Source organism: Dermacentor albipictus, chromosome 8 (genome assembly GCF_038994185.2).
Source record: "Dermacentor albipictus isolate Rhodes 1998 colony chromosome 8, USDA_Dalb.pri_finalv2, whole genome shotgun sequence".
Lineage (NCBI taxonomy): Eukaryota > Metazoa > Arthropoda > Arachnida > Ixodida > Ixodidae > Dermacentor > Dermacentor albipictus.
Window position 1 is genome coordinate 81,223,776 of NC_091828.1, and position 24,653 is coordinate 81,248,428.

The following is a 24,653-nucleotide window of genomic DNA, read 5'->3' on the forward strand; positions in this document are numbered from 1 at the left end:
GAACATTTAAGAGAGATTTCATGACCGCATATTCGACGAGTATGGCCAACTATCGACAACCTGTCTAATCTTTACTGAGTTGAAATCGTCCGTGGTAATACCATATTTAGAGCACAGGCACCCTCCAAGATACCTAAAGTCCGAGGGACCAGCATCCCTAAGTTAAGACCAGTGCCTTAGCCAGAAATTTATTTTGGGGGTGGGAAGTGGGTGGAGGGCTGGGGGATCCCGTTGCAGCTTGGCCTCTTTCCAATGGAATTTGTCCAGGAATCAAATGGATCAAATGATGAACCAAGTTGATTGCAGTTGAAATGAAGTACATAAAGGAGAGAATGGTGACGTAAAAGGTCACGTGCTTTTAACGAAATGGCCTGCGATGTCAGAGTGACTCAGCCATCGTACAAACAGAAGTCAACGAGAGGGATCGAGAAAAGGCCGCCTTTATCAGGTCAGGCGGCTTCTATGAGTTCAAGGTCATGGTATTCAGACTGCGCTCCGCTCCTGCCACGTTTAGGCGTGCGGTAGATACGGTGTTTGCAGAATGGAAGTGGCAGAGCTGTCTTGTTTACTTGGATGACGTCGTGGGCTTCGCCGCGAGTTTCGACAAACACCTTAGATAGCTTGCGACAGTGCTACAGGGCATCAATTCATCAGGGATCACTCTGAAGCCCGGAAAGTGCAGCTTCTCTTACGATGACCTTCTGTTCCTGATGCAGGTCATCACCAAATCTGGAGTCAGCACCGACCCGCAGAAGACAGCTGCTGTCAGAAACTTCCAGGAAACGATCGCCAAGAAAGCAGGGCGTAGATTCACTGGCATGTGTGCCTGCCTCAGTACAGGTGCTTTGTCAGCGACTTTTCAGGCATCGCTGAGTCATTAACACATCTAAATAAATGTAATGCCATGTTCAAGTGGGAAACGCCGCTTGCTAATTTATTTCAAGACGTTAAATGACGCAAGCAGTCGCCAGCAGTATTTGCGCACTTAGACAAGGGCCTTAATACAGAAATCCACACTGATGTCAGCAGACTAGGTTTTGGTGCCGTCCTAATCCACAGGAAATACGGACTTCCATGAGTGGTAGCTTACGCTAGCCGGTCACTTGAAAAGCGGAATGATTTTATTCTACTACCGAAAACAATTCGTGGCTTTCTTTTGGGCTGCAGCGAAATTCCGCCCCTACCTACACGGCAGGCTGTCCACAGCCGTCAGCGACCATCACGCCTTATGTTGGCTAGCGAATTTAATAGTCTCTTTAGGATGTGTGTGCGGTGGAGCCTCAAATGGCAATGATATGACACAAGTGTAGTATACAAATCCGGACAAAAACGCTCTCATGCCGACAGCCTGTCTCACGCTCTCGTGGACCGGCTTACCAACGATGACCAAGACGAGGACACCTCCTAGGTGCTATAAGTGGCCATGAATTTGCCAAATAGTGGCGAGTTGACCCAATGCTCAGAAGCCTTGCTGAGTACATGCATGGCGAGGCAAGACCCAAGTTGTCCCGAATGTATTCAGGCGCGGATTGTCTTCGTTTTTCTTGCGAAACAACATCCTGGTGAAGAATTTTTCTCCAACCCTGCGAACTACCTTCTCGTTGTGCCCGCAGTACATCGGTAAGAAGTGCGGCACGCCCTACATGATGATATGACAGCCGCGCACCTCAGGTTTTTTCGTACGCTCACAAGAATGGAAGCACTATTGGCAGCACCTGACCACCGTTGTAGCCCGTTGCGTCAAGACATATCAAGACTACCAGCGATGCCCCCAACAATGCCGGCGGGATTGCTAGAGCCGATCGAGCCTCCTTGGTGACTGTTTCAGCAGAAGGGGATTGATTGGTTGGGGCCCTTTCCGACGTCAATATCTGGAAACAAGGGGATCGTCGTGGCTGCCGACCACCTTATTCGCTACGCCAAAAGCGAAAGTTGTAGCTGAGGGTATGCCTTCAGCTATAGCTAGAGCACTAGAGTGCGACCGAAGTCGCCAAATTCTTCGTTGAGCTCATTGTGCTGCGACGTGGAGTGCGAAAAGTCCTCATCACGTGTACAAGAACGGACTTTACAGCAGAGCTCACCAAAACCTTGTTGCAATGCAGCCACAGAAGCTACAGGAGTACAACTGCCTACCACCCGCAGACGAGTGGTGTTTCGGAGCGGCTGAGCAAGACCCTCGCTGACATGCTTGCAATGTATGTACGTCTACGTCGAACACAAGAAGTGGGATGCCGTACTGTCACACGTAACCTTCGCTTGCAACATGGCGGTGCAAGAAACAACGCAGATTATACCTTTTAAGCTGCTTTGCGGCATGAACAGTACAACTCTCGACGCCATGTGGTCGCACGACGCCGCCTGCCGTCATCACGCTGAAGAAACTCGACAGCTTTCCCGCCTTGTTATCAAGAATCAGTACAGGACCCATACCCGGCACTACGATCGTCGACGTTGATACGTGGATTACGAGCCTAGTGACCTTGTTTGGGCTTGGACCTGATACGCCGATGAGCATTAAATCATACGTGACGCGCGTAATCTGGCGCACGCGACTATGAGGGCCTGCCAGACGCCATTACGCAATCACAGCAGCACCGCTCAGGACATAAAATAGTGCACATGATTCCGTGATTTGTGAATATGCGATTGCGCAAAAGGTTTATTTGCCTTGTTCACGCATTCTATGCAGTGACCTTTTCTTAGATACGTAGATTTTTTGGAGATTGTTTTGTATATTTAAATACCTTGTTGCAAGGTTTTGTGTATTCATGCAGTGAACTTTCTTCAGAGTGACACCTTTTTGCTTTATATAAAAGCTGTATCTTGGCATTTGTATATTCTATTGTATCTTCACATTGCTAGAGTGCGAGGGCGAGAAAGAGAAAATGAGCCAACGCACCCCGCGCAGTAATGGTTCGGTTCATTATCTGCCAGGCGTGGGCGTAGGATACAGTCACCTAGCATTTACAATAGTGACACGTAGGTAATATGATAAATGTTCTTTAGCGCTCTCATACACTGGGATGTACAAGGTTGCGTGACATAGTGGACGCTCCAAAAGTTGAACAGCGTGGTGTCGTGAGGTTTTTGGCAGCTGAAGGTGTTTCCCAAAAAGAAATTATTCGCCGTGTGGCTGACGTGTACGTTGAACATTGCATTTCATTGGCCACTATGAAGTGCTGGAGCAAAAGGTTCAAAGAAGGACGTGAAAGTTGCAAAGACGATCTAAGACTGGGCCAAATCCTCCGCGCACTCAGTTCCAACACGACAGCGAAGGTTGATGAGGTGATTAGACAAGAACCGAGGACAAGCATCGATGAACTGATAGGCGTGTGAACATCAGTCACGGTCCATTTCACACCATTAATCATGAACCATGATGTGCTCTTGTGTGCACAATGGATGCCCAAGATTTTCAACCACGGCCAGAAGACGGAGAGTTTCGGCAGTGCCATCTCATCTGATCCAGTATCACAATGAGGGCGACGACTTATTATGTGCAATTGAGACCGGCGAACGAATCACAGTGATACTACTGCGATCCTGAAATAAGACGGCAAAGCTTACAGTGCAAACATTCGAATTCACCACACTTCAAGAAAGTAAAGGCCGTCATGTAAGCCGGAAAGGGGCTGGATTTTTTTTTCGATCATCAGGGGTTATTACTGATTGAATTTGCTAAACCTGGAGGCACTATCTATCGTTTCCTATATTTCCGATATTGCGAAACACCCAATCGGCTGCGCGTCGCAATTAAGAGCAAAGGACATGGAAAAATTAATGAATGGGGTCATTTTGCAACATGACAATGCCCGTCCCTACGTTGATAACGTGGTGAACATACAACTCCCAAAGTTCAGGTGGGAAACGATGCAACGTCCACCATACAGCCCAGACATGCCACCTTGCGCCTTTCACATTTTGGAGCACTTAAAAAAACTGTTCATGGGACCCAGCTTTGTGTAGGACGTTGACCTAAGTGTGTTACAGATTTTCGAAGCAGCAGCACAAGGAGTTTCATGAGAAGGAAATAATGCGACTCATTACTAAGTGGGACCAATGTGTAAATCTTCATGAAGACTACTTTTAAATAAAGTAGCCCGTTTGTCATATATTCACATTGGCTAACTTTTACTTGACTCGCCCACGTATACATTGCAGAACTCCTGCTTTTTAGAGGTGCGCCCTCTCAAGTACTGGCCAAACACGACCGGTGACAGCTGCTCCTGCGCAGTACATTGGGAGAAAGGACAGTGTCATTTATATTTTTCTCTGGTCATTCCATATGTAAAAAAAATGTGAACAAGGTTCTTAAATGACAAAGTTTCATTACCATATTTGTCTTCAACTTCTTCATTTAAAAGCCTTTACAATTTTTATATGAGCGGAATGCACTGCTTTGCTGGTTTCGAACAAATATGGTTCTAAAGTTCCTGTGATAAATTTTGTACTTATTATGTAGACGAAAATTTGGAAGCATTCATATCAGTTATTTAGGGCGCAATTTTCGGGACATACGACTATATTCTTTAATAAAAATACATATTTTACTTCTCCTGAGAGTACGTAGCATTCAAGAATTCATTTGCAGCATCTTTGGCAATGGCATTGCAGATATTATTCATGTATTTGATCCCTTGACAAATCCCTTGATCTCTTGACACAAATGAGGGAACACGGCTACACGTGCATGGAGCCCTATGTTTCACCGATTAGGTACCAAACGCATGTATTCCTCCTCCGTGCAAACGCCGACTAACGCTTTGAGAATACTGGCGTGCGTCATATGTCATGGAAGTAATTTAGGCTGAATCACATCAGTTCTTGCGTCAGTGTCAGTTTCCTTTAGGTCATGGACGCTAAAATGATGCGCGCCAATATTTATCAACCTGCGGAAATTATGGTGAGCCGCGTCAATAGCTGTCACCTAAAGTTTGTTAAAAAAGCATGAACGCGCCAGATTGTCTAATGGCAGTAGGCCGTTTAAGATGTTACATACCCCTTTATTGTCTTCACGTTCGGTCCAGGTCGTATTGACACAGGTTATGACATTTCTTCTCGCCAGATCACTGTCGCCGCCATACTAAGAGCGTCGGCATCGTTGTCGAGCATTCTTGTCAGGCCACCTACGCCCGCGCATCTCCCACACAACTGTGTCTTACAAAAACGTATTGGTCGTTTAGTATTACACTTTGCAGAAGCGAAATCAGTGAAGGATAGCCGGCTGCCTATAAATTTTATAGCTTCAATAGATTACAGTTCATGCATGCAGGCACGCACGCATGCATGCATGTGTGTGTTCTAAAGGAAGTTGCACCCTTTTGGGTGTATATCTGCCATACAACAATAATCGTCATCTGTCTTGCTTGCGTTTCCTTTCTTGAAAACGCTGCACTCCATAATTTCCTGTCGAGAATGCTCTGTTATGCTTAGAGCGCGCATGCCATTCATGCCTTGGAAGTACCGGGCTGGAAGCGTTAAAGAAGGGAAATGCGGGCAAGACAGATAACGATAATTACTGTGTGGTGAATATACACCCCAAATGGTGTAAACTTTTTCTAGAGTATGCATGCATGCATGCATACATACATGCAATATGTATGTATGTATGTATGTATGTGTGTGTGTGTGTGTGTGTGTATGTATGTATGTATGTATGTATGTATGTATGTATGTATGTATGTATGTATGTATGTATGTATGTATGTATGTATGTATGTATGTATGTATGTATGTATGTATGTATGTATGTATGTATGTATGTATGTATGTATGTATGTATGTATGTATGTATGTATGTATGTATGTATGTATGTATGTATGTATGCTTGCATGCATGTATGTGTTATTTGTTTATTTCTTTTAAGTGACGCTTTTGGTGTATTGTATCAGAAGCTTCTGCACTAAAAAGCAAAAACACTAATAGCACGTAGGAAAAGGAAAACAGCACTGTTCAGACGTTTTCGCTGCGGCACTGGAGTTCCTCGGAGTACGGATGAAGCAGTGCGAAGAAGGCTAGCTCCAATGATGATGATGCAGCCGGAATGTCAGCAAATTCAATTTTCCAACGTGCTACACATATGTATAAATACGTATATATATTTCCACGAGGTGATCATAAAAACATTAAAAGCATTTGCTGAGGCTAATGTTCAAAACTTTTTTTCAGGAAAGAGCATATGTGGGGTCTGGAGACCTGTTCCAAGTGGAAATATTGAACAGAGCCAGTGTCAGGAGGCCTCAGCAAAGTGCATGAGCCCTATGAAAACGCTGACAAATAACATTAAAAAATGTAAAGAGTATGATGCTAAGGAGCAGCGAGCAACCGCGGAAGAAAATAAAGAAATCCTAGCCAGTGCGGGCTCTTAAAGCTAGTTCTTGGTTTTCGTTCACTTATTGCAGACGATGGATATTGTTCTCGCACATATATTTGTGAAAATAAATACACTGAACATGTGTACGTCTCTGTGCTGTCGATCGTAGAAATGTCGTTGGTTATCTTGGTAGGACAAGAGGCGAGCATGGGCAATTTTGCAGGCTTGCCCGTTCCTGGTTATGGAATAAACTGTATATTTGCTAGCCTCTTTTACGGTGAACAGAAGGAAAGTGTCCTGTGGTGATTTTGGTTCACGATATAACCACGGAATAAACGGGGAATAACCATCAGTCTTGTTGCGCGAAGAATTATATGCAGATGTTAAATAGAATAGAGCAAGGTCCGAGTCAGTATGGTGGGACAAGGCATAGTTTGCAAACATCTCTGCCGGGGGTCCGTATAAGAGCGTCCGGTAAGAACATTAGTTTGCGGATGATAAGACTTAGCTTGTGTTTGGCTGAGCAGTACTGCAGGATGTCGGTGATAACTTTTGAAAACAATATCCAGCAACAGTGAATCAGCAGTTGGCTTGGGACTTCATGTTGCAATAGTATGTCATGTAAGAAAAAATTGGTGACATCTGTGGCGCACCCTATTGCAAGTGACCACATAATCCGTTGCCACTGTGACTAACTTGTTGCCAGACGTTGATAAAGCGAAGGGGACAAGCAAATGCAAGCCAACGTAAAATTATGGCTTTGAAGGAGCGTCGACCGGTTGAAGGCACCCGCAGGGAGCGTCAATGGTGTTATTTGGCACTGACATTTTTGACACGCCGCAATGTACTTCCGGACGGAGTTGCAAAGGCATAGCCAAAAGAAGCGTCGACAAACGTATCGTAAGTGCGGGAGACGCGGAGTTGACCGGTGATTGTTATGTCGTGAAGTTCATAAAAAATCGCTATCCGGGGATGCTTAGGAATGGCGAGCAGTAGGCCGGACCATCGGGGCGAGCGTTTTGGTGTGAAGGTACGAATCAGAAGGGGAAGGAAGATTCCAAGCGATCAATGATGGCACGCAAGGTGTCATCAGGGCATTGCTCGTGGGCGACGTGGAGCAGTTCAGATACCCAGGAAGCTCAAGCGCTGGTAACGGTGTCAGTAATGGCGGGTGGTTCGTCGACCGGATAACGTTATAAACAATCTCCGTCTTGGTGTAGGGATCGCAACTTGTGCAATACAGTAAAGGAACATTCTTGTAGCCGCAGAATCACGCAACCAAGCCGACTAGTAGGGTATTTGAGCGACGAAAGCCAGCAGAGCACGTGATGGTCTGCGATTACAGAGAAATGCGTGGCGTGGCCTTTTCAGAAGCTGAGTAAGTGGTAGGGCAACCACAGCGAAATCTTTTATGCACCGTCACAAGTCGGATCATAGACCTACAAAACTTCGGACGTCATTGACAGACTATGGTATTGGAGAAGATGTGACCGCAGGAATTTTCTCCACGTATGGTTGAATACCGGAAGCGTCGACGAGGTGGCCCAACACTGTAATCTGCCGGGGACGGAAGTGACACTACGATGAATAAACTTGTAGCACAGCCTTGGGAAGGCTTGAGGAATAGGTGTTAAGCCATCAAAGTGTGTCTGAAATGTAGGCGAAAATACGAGAACGTCGTCTACGTAGCAATGGCATGGGGACCCTTTTAACCCTTGAAGCAAAGAGTCTGTCACACGTGTGAATGTTGGGGAGGCGTTGGAAAGACTGAATTACATCACTTTGAAATTATATAGTCCATCGGAGCTGACGAACGTCGTCTTCTCTTCGTCCTTTTCATCAAGGAGAAAACTCTCAATAACGAGACGGAAGGTCCATTCATGAAAATTAATTGGCACCGTAGAGACAATCAAGGGCGTAGTCATTATGAGGCAACGGGTGGAGGTCCTATTCGGTAATTCGGGTTACGTGACGATAATCCACCCAAAAAAGGCACATGCGATCCTTCTTTGCAACAAGGAAAACGGATGATGCCAAAAGACTCGACAAGGGTTCGATAATGCCTTTGGAAAGCGTCTTGTTCACTTCTCCTTCAATAACCATTCGCTATGACGCAGCAATGTGATATGGTCGGCGATGAAGGGGACTAGCATTGCCAGTGTTTATGTGTTCCTAAACAAGTGAAGTACGACGCAGTTGCCAATTGTTGAGGCCGCAGTTGTCATGGTAGGAAACCAAAAGTTGGCTTAGAATTGCTGCTTGTTCATGCAATAGGTCCGCAGCAATTACTGGGCCAAAGGTAGCGTCGATACAAATTGCAGCCTGTGGACATGCTGAATATTTGCAGAAGTCTGCTGAAAAAGTCGTGACATGGTCATTTGCGATACCGCGCAGCGTGGCCACCAATATGCCATGGGGTAAAACTTGCTTTGTCAGGCCAAAATTCACGACGGGAAGGCATGTCCGGTTTTCGGCAACATTTAAGATGGGGAGGGGCACAGGGATATTGCGCATCAAAAAGACATCAGTAAGAGGTGTGATGACGTAATCTTCATTAGAACGCAGAACTGAACCTTAGAACGGAACATGAAGATGGAACATTAAACGGAACATTAAAAGTTAACATTAGAACGGAGAACTGAATTTCAGCACGCGAACAGTCAATGACGGCTTGATACCGCGACAGAAAATCCCAGCCGGCAATCGAATACAAGATATCTCGAATCAGCGCCCTTGCAGTGCACATAGTGACGGGCTGAATTTGTTCTGCACTGGTTGCTCTAAGCGATAGTGTCGAAGACATCGTGCTCACTTTACGTAATGAACGAAAAAGCTTTTCAGTAATCACGGATACAGCAGCATCCGTATCGACAAACGCGAAATATTTGATGCCATCAACGGGTACTTCAATACCGTTAGCGGGAAAAAAGCGAGGACTTTTATGTTCCGACGATGACGCAGTTGGTGCTTTAGGAACTGCGGAATAAGTTTTCCGCCTCAGTAGTATTGGCACTAGCCTACGCCGCCTGGGTGAGAGGGAGCAGCGACTAGGAGAAGGCGAGCGACAAGTACCATAGGGGCAAGTAAGCCTGCGGAGCGGGCATGTCATCAGCAGTGTAGATTTCCGGTGGCGGCTGTTGGGGCATACGGAGGGGCCCCATAGAAGGGCGCCTCGCGCGGTGCCCATGAAGGCCGGGAAGCGCCGGTGGCAGAAGCGCGCAACATATCCCGGGGTACCGCAGGCGTGGCATACTGGGCGGTTGTCAGCAACGCGCCAAGGATTTGCGTCCTGCTGGTGTGCACTGGCAAAGGAGCCCCCGGCTGGCCAGGCGAAGGCACAGGAGAGAACACCAGAGGGCGAGGCGCTCTTACAACGGCTTCAGTATACCTCAGACCTGAGGCTACGGGAGCCGGCTGACACGGAGATGGAAGAGCTTCGTTCACTTGCTGTTCAATCATCCGTCGGATCGCTCGAGTCATTTAGAGAAGGCTTCTGCGTGGTCGGCAAAATGGAGAGCTGTCACGCGACCTCCTCACGCACAAATTCTTTTATTTACGTCAGCAAAGTTGCGTGGTTGTCGCCAATAACTAATGCTGCTAGCGAATCTTTCGCCGATGGTGCGTGCCGATCTCAGATATGGTTTCCGTAGCTCGGCAAAACTTTGGCACAATTTTACAACTTCAGTCACAGCACGCAGATCCTTCGCTGACAATATTTGCGAAGCGTCCTCATCAATACCTTCCATAATGTGCTTTATCTCGTCCTGACTTGCCACGGACCGACTGACGCGCTTACACAGGTCAATGACCTCTTCGATGTAACTTCTGAAGGTTTTACTGCCAGGTTGCGCGCGCCCACGTCCGCGTTATAAAGCCAGAAGCTTGTGCTCAGCAGTGCGCCCGAACTCTACTACGAAACTTATTTTGAATGCGCTCCATGTTGAGAAATCTTGTTCGTGGTTTTGAAACCAGACGTTCGCGACACCGGTTAAATAAAATAGCGCTTTGTACAACTTGGTGGCGTCGTCTCACTTGTGTTCGCTCACCCATTCGCACGATGACAATCAATCCTGACATGGCAATCCTGTCATGATCATGGGTGCCGCTTAATGTGGCAGGGTCACGCTGGCGCAACACGCCAGAAACGATGACTACTGGGGGCTGTGGTATGTCTCGCTGGGTGGTTTCGTCAGGCATAGTCGCAGCGTCCGGCTTCTCAGTTCCAGTTTTCGAGGTTACCCACCACCTCACCCAAATTAAAAGGGAACTTATTGAAGCTCGTCCGAGGGTCCGCACGAAGCCATGTATGACTAGTCCTAACCCTTGGTATCAACAGCTCGAGCCGGAGCCTCGCGCTGAAGCGATGACAATGCCCACAGCGTTGCATGCATATGCCCCAGTACAATATATATATATATATATATATATATATATATATATATATATATATATATATATATATATATATATATATATATATATATATATATATATATATATATTGTTGTTTATTAACGTGGTTACATTTCTGGTGGAGGGGCGGGGCATGAGTCAAAGCCCCACGAACGGAAGTCAGCGTAGCCCCCTACAACCTACGAGTCATTCCCGTGGAACTGACACTTCTACACCAGCGGACCAGCCGCCGTCTTCGAGGTGTCTCACTCGAATTCGGCCCTCTTCTGTTCATGCCAAGAGTAGCTCAGTCAACGGACGCTGCCACAATGACTAGCCAGATAACACCGGCACAGCTAGTCGTAACCAAATCTCGCAATCCGCCAACATTCTATAGCGACTCGTTCGAAGGCGTGGAAGACTGGTAGGAACTGTTCGAGAGATCCTTCATGGTTATATTGCACTCAGTTTTACACAGACGATATTAAGGAAGGACAGGACGTGGACGGACGTAGCGCGATTGCGCTACGTCCGTCCACGTCCTGTCCGTCCTGTGTCTGAGCGCAATATAACCATGAACGTTCACCAACTAGCCCCCTTCATTGCTTTACTAAATGTTCGAGAGAGTTGCGAGCTTCAATGAATGGAATGAGACAGAAGCTCCGTAACGTATATTTCGCTTTGGAGGACTTCGCAAAAACTTAGTATGAAAACCGCGAAACCTCTTTGTCCTCTTGGGAGTAATTTCGACAACAACTGCTAGCAACGTAGGAAAGGCGGAAATTGCACTTCAAGCCAGGAACCAGCTCACAAACGAGTACATGGCAATGTAAATCGAAGACATGTCCCGCCTGTTCGAGCCTGCTGATCCAACAATGAGTGAAGATAAGAAGCTGCGCCATCTCATGCGTGCAGTAAAGCAGGAACTCTTCGCAGTTCTCGTCCACAACCCACCACGCATGGTCATCGAGCTCACATGCGAAGCAACGACCATCGAAAAGACACTTGAACAGCGGGCTCGGCAATACAAGCCTGAGGCAAGCTGTTGACATCTGCAAATCACCAGTATTGTATTTATTAGCAGTAATATTCTAACATTGGTGACAAACAAGGATGAACTGTTAGTTATTTGTTTTTGTTTAAATCTAAAAATTGAAGTTAGTTTAGTAGTTGACTGTTGCAGTCATTTGGATGTTTTGCATGCATTTCACTAGGAAGACTAAGAGCTAAGACTTTCTTTTATTGCCATGGCCTTGACTGTCTTGATGTTGTTTTACACCAGAGTGGAGTTACGTGTGTTTGATTGTCGAAAAGTAGTCCCCACTCATTTTACTCTTGGATCTGGTACACGCCATCTGGACAGTATCGTCTTTTCCTCGCCTAGTCCACCTCCAAATATTACGGGACAGGCCATCACCAACGAGCTGTGTTGCTGCCGCGCTGGCCCGTCGTCCTGCGAGGGGTGGCGCTAATGACCTCGCCAATACAATGGAACCGTATGGTGACTCGTGTTTAATGGCCTCATAGGGAGACCCTTCTGTCGGCGTTTCTGTTCTTTGCCCCCATTGGCAGCCCACAATGGCATCGCGAGCAACGCGACGAGGAAGAAGTAGTGTGCGTATTTTCTTGCAGGCCTTGCCGGCAGTCGTACACTTTCGTTCGACCAATCGACAGCACCAGAAACTGGTGACATCATCAGAGACAGCCTAGTGAGGTCAGGACAAACTGGGGGGTGCAGGATAGGTCCGTAGAGGCACACGGGGTCGTTTTCTTCATATTCTGGTGCTCCCGCTGTGCTAGGCACTGCGGCGTTTGGCATCGTCGATTGTGACGGCATTCTGATTTCGGTACGCGTGTTTACTTGAAATGTTAAAAAAATGTCGAGAAGTGGTTTAGGGGCCCTTTAAGCCACCCTGAGCAATTATACCTTCAGATATATCTAAACATAGTTTAGTAATGGTGCATAATAAAGTGATCTAGTCTCGCTCCTCATTGTTTTAAAATTTTTGCTTTCGAGAGATATGTCTCCCGTGCCTCTTGAGTATCTCTTCTAATGAGGCTTAACTGTAATGTACGCACACAATTGTGTAACTCCTCCTCCAAGTATTATTCATGAAGCCTGCCCAGTTGAAAATGACAACAGAGGTTGTGTTCAGTACTACAGAAATTTCTGTTGTACAACAGGATTTTTCTGTAGTAACTACAGATTCCTGATGGAGCGACAGACTTTTCTGATGTACAACAGACATTTGTTGTTGCTACTACAGAAGTACAGTCTGTTGTATGTCTGTTGTTACAACAGAAAGCTGAAGCTCTACAACAGATTTTTGTAGTACTACAGAAAAATTTGTCATCACTACAGGCACCCTGTTGTCCCAACAGAAATGTTCCTGAAGTAACCCGAAAAACTTCTGTAGTGCTACAGAGAGCTGTTGAACTACTACAGAAACCTATTGTGGTAACAGGCCCCCAATTGTCACAACAGAAGTGTTCCTGAAGTAACCCGAAAAACTTCTGTAGTGCTACAGAGAGCTGTTGAAATACTACAGAAACCTATTGTGGCAACAGGCCCCCTATTGTCACAACAGAAGTGTTCCTGAAGTAATGCGACCAACTTCTGTTGTACTACAGAAAAATGTTGTTGTTCGACAGAAACCTATCATTGCAACAGGCCCCCAGTTGTCATAACAGAATTGTTCCTGAAGTAATGGGCATACTTCTGTTGTACTACAGAGAACTGTTCCACAACGGAAACCTATCGGCGCAGCATGTACCCAATGATGACAACAGAAGTGCACTGAAATTGTGTGATGCGAGAAGCTTCTGTAGTGCCCGGTTGAAAAAGACAAAAGAAATTCCTGTCGCAGCTACAGAAATTCTGTTGTACGACAGAAGTTGTTGACATTTCTTAATTGGGAGACATTTCTGACGTTACGACACAAATTCTGATTTCGCAACAGAAGCATTCTGTCGCGACAACAAGAGTTCTGAAGTCGGAACAACAGTTTTATATCCTGACAGCGACTCCGACGTTACGACACCAATTCTGACGTCGCAGCAGAAACATTCGGTCGCGACGGCCAAGAGTTCCGAAGTCGCAACAGAAGCGCTTTCCGTCGCGGTCCTTTAAAATTGTATGTTTTCGCATCGGCGGTGTACACTGTACTTTTCTCTTGCGCGGTATTCAATCGCGCTTCTCTGAAGCCGGCAGTGCTGATGGCACCGACACCGGTATTAAAGTCGACGTGGCGAATAGTTATAATTGTGCCGTGACGACGCGGCACCAGCAACGCCCTACCGGCCTCCTCAAAATCGGCCGCTGATCAAAATCATACCATCTGCGGGAATGGCTGCGTATCCGTTTTTTTTTTGGTAAGATGTGGCACACAGGCCTGTGGACTTACATGTGCTGTTACACTGACACATTAGTTAATTTTCCAGGAATATTTCACAAGCTTATGCGAAGCAGAAAAGAAGATTTGGGTTGTTCCACAAAGTTGCGTGAAAAGCTGTCTCGCTCGGGTCTCATTAATCTGGTACAGTGCTGCCGTGAGAAGCCAGTATGCTGTCAGAAAGAACTCTCATCCACGAATGTTTATGTAGTTATTTTGCATTGAACACACGAATTATATGCGCACTCAAAAGTGTAAAGAACAAGAGACAACTGTCGAAACTAGCAATAATAACCCTAAAAGTCAACGTTGTCTATTTCTGAATTCCTTATTTAATATGGATATCGTACATCAAAATCGATGTTCTAGCACTGCACGATGTACCTGTCGATAGTACGAACACTCTTGCTCTTCTAGAAAAGCGGCACTTGACGCCGCGGAGTGATAGCGGATCTTGGCTCTCAAAATGCAAATGTAAACATCAGCGCATCAGCACGTCGTACTATTCACATGGCCAAAACGGCGTTCCGAACGGTCGCTTTTCTCATGTTCTCCGCTTCAAAGGTTTTATCGGCCCCTGGCCGAGGTGCTACTCAGGCTTCAGTCAGCAGCAATGACTACCGTGTTGTGTTACCCCGTCTTCCTACCGGTAAGCTGGTTGTGGACTCCGTTTTCCTGCATGCTGACTTAAGTGGTCGACCGTACCGAGCCCAAGACTTCAGAGACGCCCTTCGGACCGTTATTGACCTGAAGGAAATAAGTTCCATCGGACAATTTCAGATGTCGCACGTGTGGATGGTGACGTGCAAATCAGGGATGACAAAATCAAAGCTAGTCGCATGCGGGGAATTATCCGTAAAAGGTAGACGCTGTGTCGTCATTGATCCTGAGCCCACGGAAGTTAAAATGAAGCTTTTGTGGCTTCCTGAGCGTTTGGAAGACGACTACATTCGAGATGCGCTCCAGGCTTACGGGAAAGTCAAGTCTATTTCAGCAGAAAGCTGGAGAGTATCGGAGATGGAACAAATGCGTACGCTAAATCGGGACGTGGTGTTGACTCTTGCCGATGGAGTGAGCGTGGGGGACGTTCCACATCTACTACCTGTTTGTGGAGTGCAGAGTCTCGTATTAATTCCAGGCCGGCCCCCAATTTGTCTGCGCTGTAACAAGGTGGGGCACATTCGTCGAAACTGCAGAACCCCACGTTGTGAAACCTGCCGGCGCTTTGGTCACACAGCTGAAGAATGTGTCGTAACTTACGCCGATAAGTTACGACACAGAACAAAGCCTCCGGATGAAAGCTTGCAAGAACACATAATGGACATTACGGAGGTTCTTGACGCGACGGGAGACGTTCCCTCTTCCGCGGAGACCCGCTGTGCCACTAAGGCCCCTCTGCCTGTTGAAGACAGTCACAATGCCATCGCCCGTGAATGCCAACTGCCCACTGCCAACTGCCAACAATGCCAACTGCCCGTGAATAAAGAAAGTAGCGAAGAGAAAGATGACCAACCGAAGCAACAACCCAAAGGAGCACCCGCTACCACGGAGCCAGCTGCTGCCCAGCAAGCGAATGAGGGAGCCGGAAATGACTCATCTGATGCACCCAAGCAACTCGACACGTGCACTGAGCCGGCAGAGGACAGCCGAAGTAACGCGGATACTTCAGTTCCGAAGCGCCGTGCGACCAACAGATCGGAATCAAGCACAGACAGCGAGACGACCAGTACCACAAGAAAAGCACGTCGCCGCAAAACATCGAAACACTCAGGAAAGTGCCGACGATCACGGTCCAGAAGGCCTGGTGGGGTTTCGGAGGGAGCCTCACCGTTGCCCTCTAGGACCGATCACATAGATCATTAGGTCCAAATACTTGGTAGTCACCATGGCCCTGTCCCAGCAACTTCAATTCGCAACCTTGAACGTACGAGGCCTTAGGTCTTTGCAGAAACAGGCGCAGCTTCGCCGGCTTTTGTCTAGGAAGCGCCTCGACTTCGTCGCCGTGCAGGAGACGAAGATTGAGAGTGACGACGAGACAGAAAGGGCTTTGCGACCTTTTCTGTCTGAGTATAATGTTTGCGTTTCACACGCTCTTGGTTTATCCGCGGGCTGTTTCCTGTTTCTGAAAAAGAGCCTACTTTATTCAGCTTTTAGTTATCATGTCGACACTGAAGGTCGATATATATGTTGTGATTTTGTGTTGCAGGGTGTGCCATGGCGCATAGTCAACGTCTATGCATTTAATGACGCTGCAAAACGAGCTCTTTTATTTGATACTGTGTCTAGTCTATTGGACTGTGATCGCTGCATTGTTTTAATGGGAGATTTCAATTGTGTATGCGATCCGAACGATCGAAGCGGCCATAACACTCAGCGGGACAGGAGTGGTGAAGTTTTGTCTAACATAATAGAAAATGCAGGGCTCGTTGATATAGGAGTGTCGGGACAGGGAGCTCGCTCTTATACAAGAATTCAAGGTCATTCCTACGCCCGCCTTGATCGGATTTATGTTTCTTCATCACTCCTCTCTCGAGGACTATCCTGCATTACTATCCCCGTTTCATTCTCTGATCATTGTATGGTTATTGCAAACATTGGTGAAAAATTTGTAACTAATTTCCGACCACAGTGGGCACTCTGGAAGCTTAACTCTGAGCTCCTAAATGATCAGGAATTTATTAATCGCGTGCGCATGGCTCTAACCAATTCTCTGTCTAGTGACTTGCCATTATTTGCTGCTTGGGAACTCTTTAAACAAGAGGTTCGCACAGTGGCTATAGAAATTGGATCGGTGAAATCATTCTATAGAAAGTATGAAGAAAAAACGCTTCTTAAGAGCCTATGTAGCCTTTATGAGATTGAATGCGAAATGCCAGGCACTTACATTGTTGACATAGAAAACATTAAATGTGAGTTACAAAAGTATGACGCACTGCGTTACAGAGGTGCGCGAATTCGATCTCGAAACATGCGCGCTCTGCAATCTGAGCAACCAACACGTCAAGCTTTACTTGACGAGCGACGTCACGGTATTTCCAAAGTAATTCCGGAAATATACTCCGAGGGTAGTCTTTTAACAAATACTAATGACATCATTTCTCAGTTCGAAATTTTCTACACTATGTTGTTTAGTGCCCCTCCGAATGATCACGATGCAAAAGTTTTAGAGAGTTTTGTATCTCTTGTAAAACCATTACAGGATGATGACTGTGCAGTCATCAGTGGTAGCCTTACGATTCAAGAAATTGAGCTAGCTATTGATCAGCTGCCTCTGTCGAAAACACCCGGCCCCGATGGACTTTCAAGTGAATTTTACAAAGCTTTCAAATCAATTATCAGCCCCATATTATTGGATATTTTTATTACAGGTTTAGAAGTTGGCGCCCTTCCGCAGTCTTTTTGCAAAACCCACACAGTTTTAATTCCCAAAAGTTCAGATAAAGAGAAACTGCGTTCTGTTGAAGGCTATCGACCAATCACATTGTCAAACGTGGATTAAAAAATTTTTGCGAAAGTTCTATCTAATAAATTGCAATTTGCGATGTCAATTCTAATTGGTTCCCATCAGACGTGTGGAATCAGGGGCCGATCAATTCAAACCAACATACATATCGCCCGTACCCTTCTTCAATACTGTTATGGTTCCACTGAGCAGCTTGCAATGCTCCAGGTAGACCTTGCTAAAGCTTTTGATCGTGTGAGCCACTCCTATTTATTTTCTCTTTTGGAGCATGTCAATGTTGGCTCCATTGTGCTTAAAGGCGTTAGGCTTTGCTACACCTGTTGTACTACTCGTTTAATTATTAATGGCCAACTCTCCGAACCCATTTCTATTTGCTCATCAGTAAAACAAGGATGCCCGATGTCCCCACTACTATTCGCCCTTTACCTGGAACCGCTATGCTTAAGCGTAATTCAGTCGAGTAACATCCATGGCTTCAATATACTGGGTAATGAAGTTAAAGTCTTAGCTTACGCAGACGATCTAGCGTTCTTCTGCACGGATAAGTCCAGTGTTGAAAAAGTAGTATCGAAAATAGAAGAATTTGGCAGTGTATCAGGAGCGCGAATGAACTCCTCAAAAAGTTTAGGCTTATGGTTTGGCTCATGGTGCTATACACCAGAACAGTTTGCAGGCGTTAAGTGGACTGATGTCCCGCCAAAGTATCTTGGCGTGCCGCTAGACGCATATAAATTAAGCGCACACTATTGGAAAGAACGGGTTTCGGTACTGCAAAGTTACGCCCAGACATTCGTTCCACAACGACTTTCTATTTTTGGGAAAGCCGAAGCCTGCAATAAGTTCTTGGCAACAAAAATTTTCTATGTATTGCAAGTTATCCATTGTGCTAGGCTATACATCCAACGCTTTCACCGTATCTTTGCGACCTTCGTATGGTCTTCAACTTTTGAGCCCATGAGGCGAGACAACATTTTTAGGCCTGTTAGCGAAGGTGGGCTGGGCTTAGTACACCTTTATGTGCGGCAGATAGTGTCTCGTTTCTTCTTTTTTCGCGATACTTCCCATCCTGTAATTCGTTCATACATGCAAGTCACACTTGTTAATGCGTTACCTGATTTAGTTGTTTCTTCAAGTTTTTCTTCGCGCTTAAGCTTGTGGGGGTTCATGCAAGAAGTTTACTTGGCGGTTCGTTTCCTGACAGTTCGGTTTTCCACTGAATACTTGTATTCTGTGTCGCGCAAAACGTTGTACAAAGACTTACTATCCATGCTATTCCCGCCTCCACTTTACCGATCAATATACATTAAATTGCCAGGCCACGATGTGCTAAAGCGAGTTCGCAAAATGTATTTATCCCCTTGCTGCAATACATTCTTTTATAAAGTTCATAGTGAAACCATACCGGTTAAAGCATGGCTACAAAAAAAGGGTATCTTTGTCTCTTCTGTTAACTGTCGCCTTTGTGATGTACCAGAGACAATTGAACATTGTTTTATTAGCTGCACCGACGCCATCCTTTTTTAGGATGTCCTCCAACGGACTTTAAAGAAAGACTTTGAGATTAACGCTCATACTGTGCGATACCTGCTGCCAACCTCTGATAATAGTGCACCTTTCGATATGTTTTTTGTCATGGGAATGCACAGTTTGTGGAAAACGCGAATGATGGACCGCAACGCCGAAACGGTTGTACCTACAAGGGCAAATTTCATCCAAATGACGCTACACCTAAAGCAGGTTTATGATGGACTCGGTGTGCAACCGGACTGGTACCCTATTTTGGTGAGGTGCTTATCCTTGCCACCCTTCTAAAGTCACACGAACGTTTCTACTCACAGTATGAACGCTGCCTCTTCTGTGTGACTTTCATTGTGCCCTCCATTCTCTGACTATGCAGAACTGGTGAACGTCTAGTTGAATGCAACTATAATAAATACCATGAAAGAAAGAAAAAAAAATCAGGGGTGGTGCAGTGGTAAGATGCCGGGCTCGGAACCGTGAGGTCGCATGTTCGAATCCCAGGCGAAGACGTTTTTTTTATTTTTTTTTACTTTTATGTTTTTCTTTTTTGTGCTAACAAATTTACATAACTTTACGGACGTCTCTGTCAATTTTTAATTAAATATTGATCGAGAACTACAGAACTTTCTACTACAGGACTACACACTACAGACAACAGAACTACAGACAACAGAACTACAGGCAACAGAACTACAGGCAACAGAACTACAGACAACAGAACTACAGACAACAGAACTACAGAAACAACGTCCCAAAATACGACAGACTGTTAAAATTTCCTGTTGTGTTTTTCAACTGGGTGGTCCCTGATGTGCAAAGCTTGAGGTTAAGTTTCGATGTCCGTACTTTTTAGAGCTATGTTTATTAATTCAAACTATTGCTATTATTTCTTCGATGCAGGAGACAATGCCTACGAAATGGTTGGCCCTGATGACGAGAGCCCTCAAGGGGCAAATGACATATCTGTTGCAGAAGCACGATACCACCTGAAGTTACCATGACAGATGACACGGCAGCAATAGATACAGAGGCTGCCATGTCTACTGCAGCTGCAACAGTGTACGAGGCATGCATCAGTGCGTCAGCATCCGCAGCTGTGTCAGAAGGAACCGCACCAGGCCTGGTAGAGCAACATGTGTGCTATCACTCTGACTTTTTTTTTGTAGTGCGTAGAACTTATTTGCTCAACATGCAAAAGGTTTTCACAACGACTGTGAGCCAGCGTTCTTGTGCAGTAAGTGCAAGACTAAGTTAGGTGTTATAACACAGTACAAGCATCACTTTAAGATATAGGCAAACATATTACAGTTGTTGCCTCCCCAGCCAGTCCACATAGCGACAACAATGTGGAACACATGGTGGCAGACACCTCTCCCCCATTAGAAGATAGTAGAGACTGTCAGTGTTGTTGCTAGATGAACTGGTCTTTGTAGGCAACTAGAAGGACAACACAGGTGTCATAAGATTGTTGTTGATGCTGTTGTTTAAGAGGTGAAAAAGAAGTTTGATGCACCTGAAGTGCCAACTGATTTGAGCAAATCAAAAGCAACCACCTGCAAAACCAACACTATCGAAACTTTGGTATCTATGTGCCGCCAGCATTCGTAAGGATGGCATAGGACAGAAGTGCGAAGAAAATCACGCAGGCAGTGCTGTTGCATCACTGGCCACAGTGAGCAGCGACTTGTAGGGCAAGAGAGTCAACTGAAACGAACATTATGGCGTAGTGTCACGCTCCCATGTGACCACTTTCCATGTTATTTTGCATGATACAGCTCAACCTCCAGAAACGAGACTGCAACTTGTCTGTAAAAAAGCTTTAACAAAAAAATTATTCATAACGCTATTAACACAGCAGTATAACCGGCAGTATATAACCAACCCTTATATATAGCTTTCATTGATTACGAGAAAGCGTTTGATTTAGTCGAAACCTCAGCAGTCATGGAGGCATTACGAAATCAGGGTGTAGATGAGCCATATGTAAAAATACTTAAAGATATCTATAGCGGCTCCACAGCCACCGTAGTCCTCCATAAAGCAAGCAACAAAATCCCAATAAAGAAAGGCGTCAGGCAGGGAGATACGATATCTCCAATGCTATTCACAGCGTGTTTACAGGAGGTATTCAGAGACCTGGATTGGGAAGAATTGGGGATAAAAGGTAATGGAGAATACCTTAGTAACTTGCGATTCGCTGATGATATTGCCTTGCTCAGTAACTCAGGGGACCAATTGTAATGCATGCTCACTGACCTGGAGAGGCAAAGCAGAAGAGTGGGTCTAAAAATTAATCTGCAGAAAACTAAAGTAATGCTTAACAGTCTTGGGAGAGAACAGCAATTTACAATAGGCAGCGAGGCACTGGAAGTCGTAAGGGAATACATCTACTTAGGGCAGGTAGTGACGGCGGATCCGGATCATGAGACGGAAATAATCAGAAGAATAAGAATGGGCTGGGGTGCGTTTGGCAGGCATTCCCAAATCATGAACAGCAGGTTGCCATTAGCCCTCAAGAGAAAAGTATATAATAGCTGTGTCTTACCAGTACTCACCTACGGGGCAGAAACCTGGAGGCTTACGAAAAGGGTTCTACTCAAATTTAGGACGACACAACGAGCTATGGAAAGAAGAATGATAGGTGTAACGTTAAGGGATAAGAAAAGAGCAGATTGGGTGAGGGAACAAACGCGAGTTAATGACATCTTAGTTGAAATCAAGAAAAAGAAATGGGCATGGGCAGGACATGTAATGAGGAGGGAAGATAACCGATGGTCATTAAGGGTTACGGACAGGATTCCAAGGGAAGGTAAGCGTAGCAGGGGGCGGCACAAATTTAGGTGGGCGGATGAGATTAAGAAGTTTGCAGGCACGGCATGGCCACAATTTGTACATGACCGGGGTTGTTGGAGAAGCATGGGAGAGGCCTTTGCCCTGCAGTGGGCGCAACCAGGCTGATGATGATGATGATGATGATGATGATGATGATCTTTTTTTTTGTGGGTTCGAGGTTCCCGGGTGTCCATTATTGCAAAAATTGAAGAAAAAAAAGAACATGTGTCGTACTTACACCTTTTTAACAAGTATGAGGGGGACAGAACTTTTCTAGTCATGCATCTTCATCATACTATAAAGTTTTTAAATGCCTTTTATAATTATTATTACCAGTTATATTTGAGTGAATTGTATGCATGTAGCAGGTGTAAAATCCGGTCAGCTGGATCAGATGCCTTATCTGCAAGAGAGCCCTACATTCAAGAAATTTGAATTAAAATAGGTACATAAGAGATGCAGTCTTTCAACACTTTATTGCGTGTGGTTGAAGCATTGCTCAATACTTTTGTGGATGGCAGTTTCAACCGACACAGCCCTGCGTTTTGCCACGGTCACATGTGTCGTCAATGCGGTGTTTACCATTTGTGTTGATCTGTTTGTGTATGCATAGAGCAAGTTTAATTTATTTTTTCCGCATTCTTGTGCTTGCACTAAGTTTGTATAACGCAGTTACAAAATGTGTCTCACTATAACGAACTGTTCTGTTGAGCTTACAGTTGCAAATAATAGTGTTCAGATGGCCGCACTTCTATGTAGGTGCACCGCTAGCTTTGTGTATGTTCTCATGTTTCTATAAAACTTCTGTAAGCTAGTTACAAAATGTATGTCACTAAGCATTGTGATATTCTTTAAAGAACTGCTTGGTTGGCTTTACACTCGTGAATTAGTATTGAGGCGGTGGTATTTCCATGTAGGCCCACTGCTAGCTTTCTGTGTGCTCACGTGTTTGTATTAAGCTTTTACAAGGGAGTTACAGCATGTACGTCACTAAGCGCTGTGATATTTTTTAGGGAACTGCTTTGTTGGTTTTACACCTGTGAGTAATAGTACTCGGGTGGCACTAGTCATGTGTAGGTATAGAGGGACCATTTGTATATATTATGCTCATGTAAAGCAGTTAGAAAGTGTATGTCACTAATCACTGTGATATTTGTTGAAGAATTGCTGTGATAGTTTTACACATGTGAATAATAGTGGTCAGGACACAGTGCTTGCGATGTATAGTTGAATTTATACAGTGCCAAGGTATGGGCTGTATACGTGCCAAAAGAAATGTATGTCATTACATTGTTGCGATTATTACTGTTTGGATTTTATGAAACTCTAATAAAATTGTTTCTTGTATCTATTGAGGTGTGGCAATTTGTCATGCAACCTAACTGAGGACCTGAACTTTGGCATACAAATAAAAAGCTAATTTAAGAGTATACTGCTCATATTCTGCTAAACCAGTTTCACAAATCTTGTACTACAATGCTGGAAAAATGAACGAGCTGACTGGGTTGCACAGAAAGAGTTCTGCACTGACTGAAGGACTGCCCCACACTGGAGTTGGTAATGTTGCGTTTATTGGAGTAGAACAGAAAGTGCACTTATATTAAAAATGTGACAGTCGATGCAGAAACATAAGGCAGATGAGCAGATGTGGCACATTTTTTTCAGGGCCCTCCATGCCTACTACTGCATTTCTAGCCTTCCTGTGCTCTGCGTATAAGCCCCTGTTCAGCCAAGGTTTTTACTACATGACAGTTGTTCTACTGCGTTCGTAGCAATATTGAAGAAAAAATGCAATGCTTTTCAAGAACTTTCGAGGCCCCGACACAGTAACTTCAAGGACCTCGTGCGACTTGTTTAGTAGTTTGGACAGGCAGTAACTGGTTCAACCACATCGCTAAATTTAATGCAAACAAAAGAAAACAAAACAAATTGCATTTCACTGATTTCAAACATTTGAAAGATGCTAATTTGCCTTTCACCGTCCATCACAAAACGCACACAAGGAAGTATTTCAAGAAAGCGCTCAGTTTTTTTAGAATAGCACAATTAACTACTTCCACCTGCAACATTTGCAGTTTTTGAATACTGTTTGATTTGACAGTGTATGTGATGTCATCTGTTGCCTCAGCTTTTCAACATCACATAAGCAATAGTCATTTCTAATTTCTTTTTATTGTGTCTGTAGCTCTCGATTTACTCTTCACGGCTTTTCTTCGAATGCCTCATCTGTTGAGCTTCCTGTTTCTTCTCCTCCAAGTACATTTGTCGCCGTTTCCATGTGCCTAAAACTGGTATCTGCAGCTCTTATGTAATTTCAACTTTAAGGAGGTCGCTTTCCTTCTATTATCTCCACAGACAATTCTCTGTGACATGCGGGAGAGTGTCACAGAAAGGAAAAGAAAACGCTTGGCAATGTCTGCTAAGTCTAGCCAAGTGTACAAATTCAAGGACTATCCAGTAGTTGTAAAAATTCTAGGGTTTTCAATGCCTTTAAAATGGCAGTTTAGAAATAAAGGGTTTTCAAGGATCGCTACAAAGCCTGGATTTAAGCACCTCAATAATTTTACAAGCTTATTTTGGCATGGAATTCGGAAATTCATGCTTTTTAGCTAACGCTGCACTATCTCTGTACATTGAAGCCACGAGAGCGCAACCATTTTGGAGTAAAGAAAAATACTGAAAGCTTTTAATACCACTCTTTTTTTCTATGCAGTTTCGTATTGCCTAGTTTGCGAATGT

At 45.0% G+C, this 24,653-nt stretch overlaps 2 protein-coding genes across 4 annotated transcripts in view; both read left to right on the forward strand.

Annotated features, from left to right (window-relative positions):
- Positions 1 to 6,460, forward strand: part of LOC135898603 (uncharacterized) — a 218,032-nt gene extending 211,572 nt beyond the window's left edge. For 2 of the 3 annotated variants that reach the window (XM_065427651.1, XM_065427649.1), the window contains one exon: positions 6,170 to 6,460. In XM_065427651.1, the coding sequence (XP_065283723.1) occupies positions 6,170 to 6,369 (200 nt within the window). In that variant the 3' untranslated portion in view covers positions 6,370 to 6,460. Of the gene's footprint in view, positions 1 to 716; positions 925 to 6,169 lie in introns of those variants that run through there. The other variant, XM_065427650.2, reaches the window with a different exon arrangement.
- A 5,088-nt stretch (positions 6,461 to 11,548) lies between these two features.
- LOC135898654 (uncharacterized) lies at positions 11,549 to 19,518 on the forward strand. Its single transcript, XM_065427727.2, has 2 exons — positions 11,549 to 11,743; positions 14,663 to 19,518. The coding sequence occupies exons 1-2, from the start codon at positions 11,549 to 11,551 to the stop codon at positions 15,959 to 15,961; spliced, it is 1,494 nt and encodes a 497-aa protein (XP_065283799.2). The 3' UTR covers positions 15,962 to 19,518.
- The last annotated feature ends 5,135 nt before the right edge of the window (positions 19,519 to 24,653 follow it).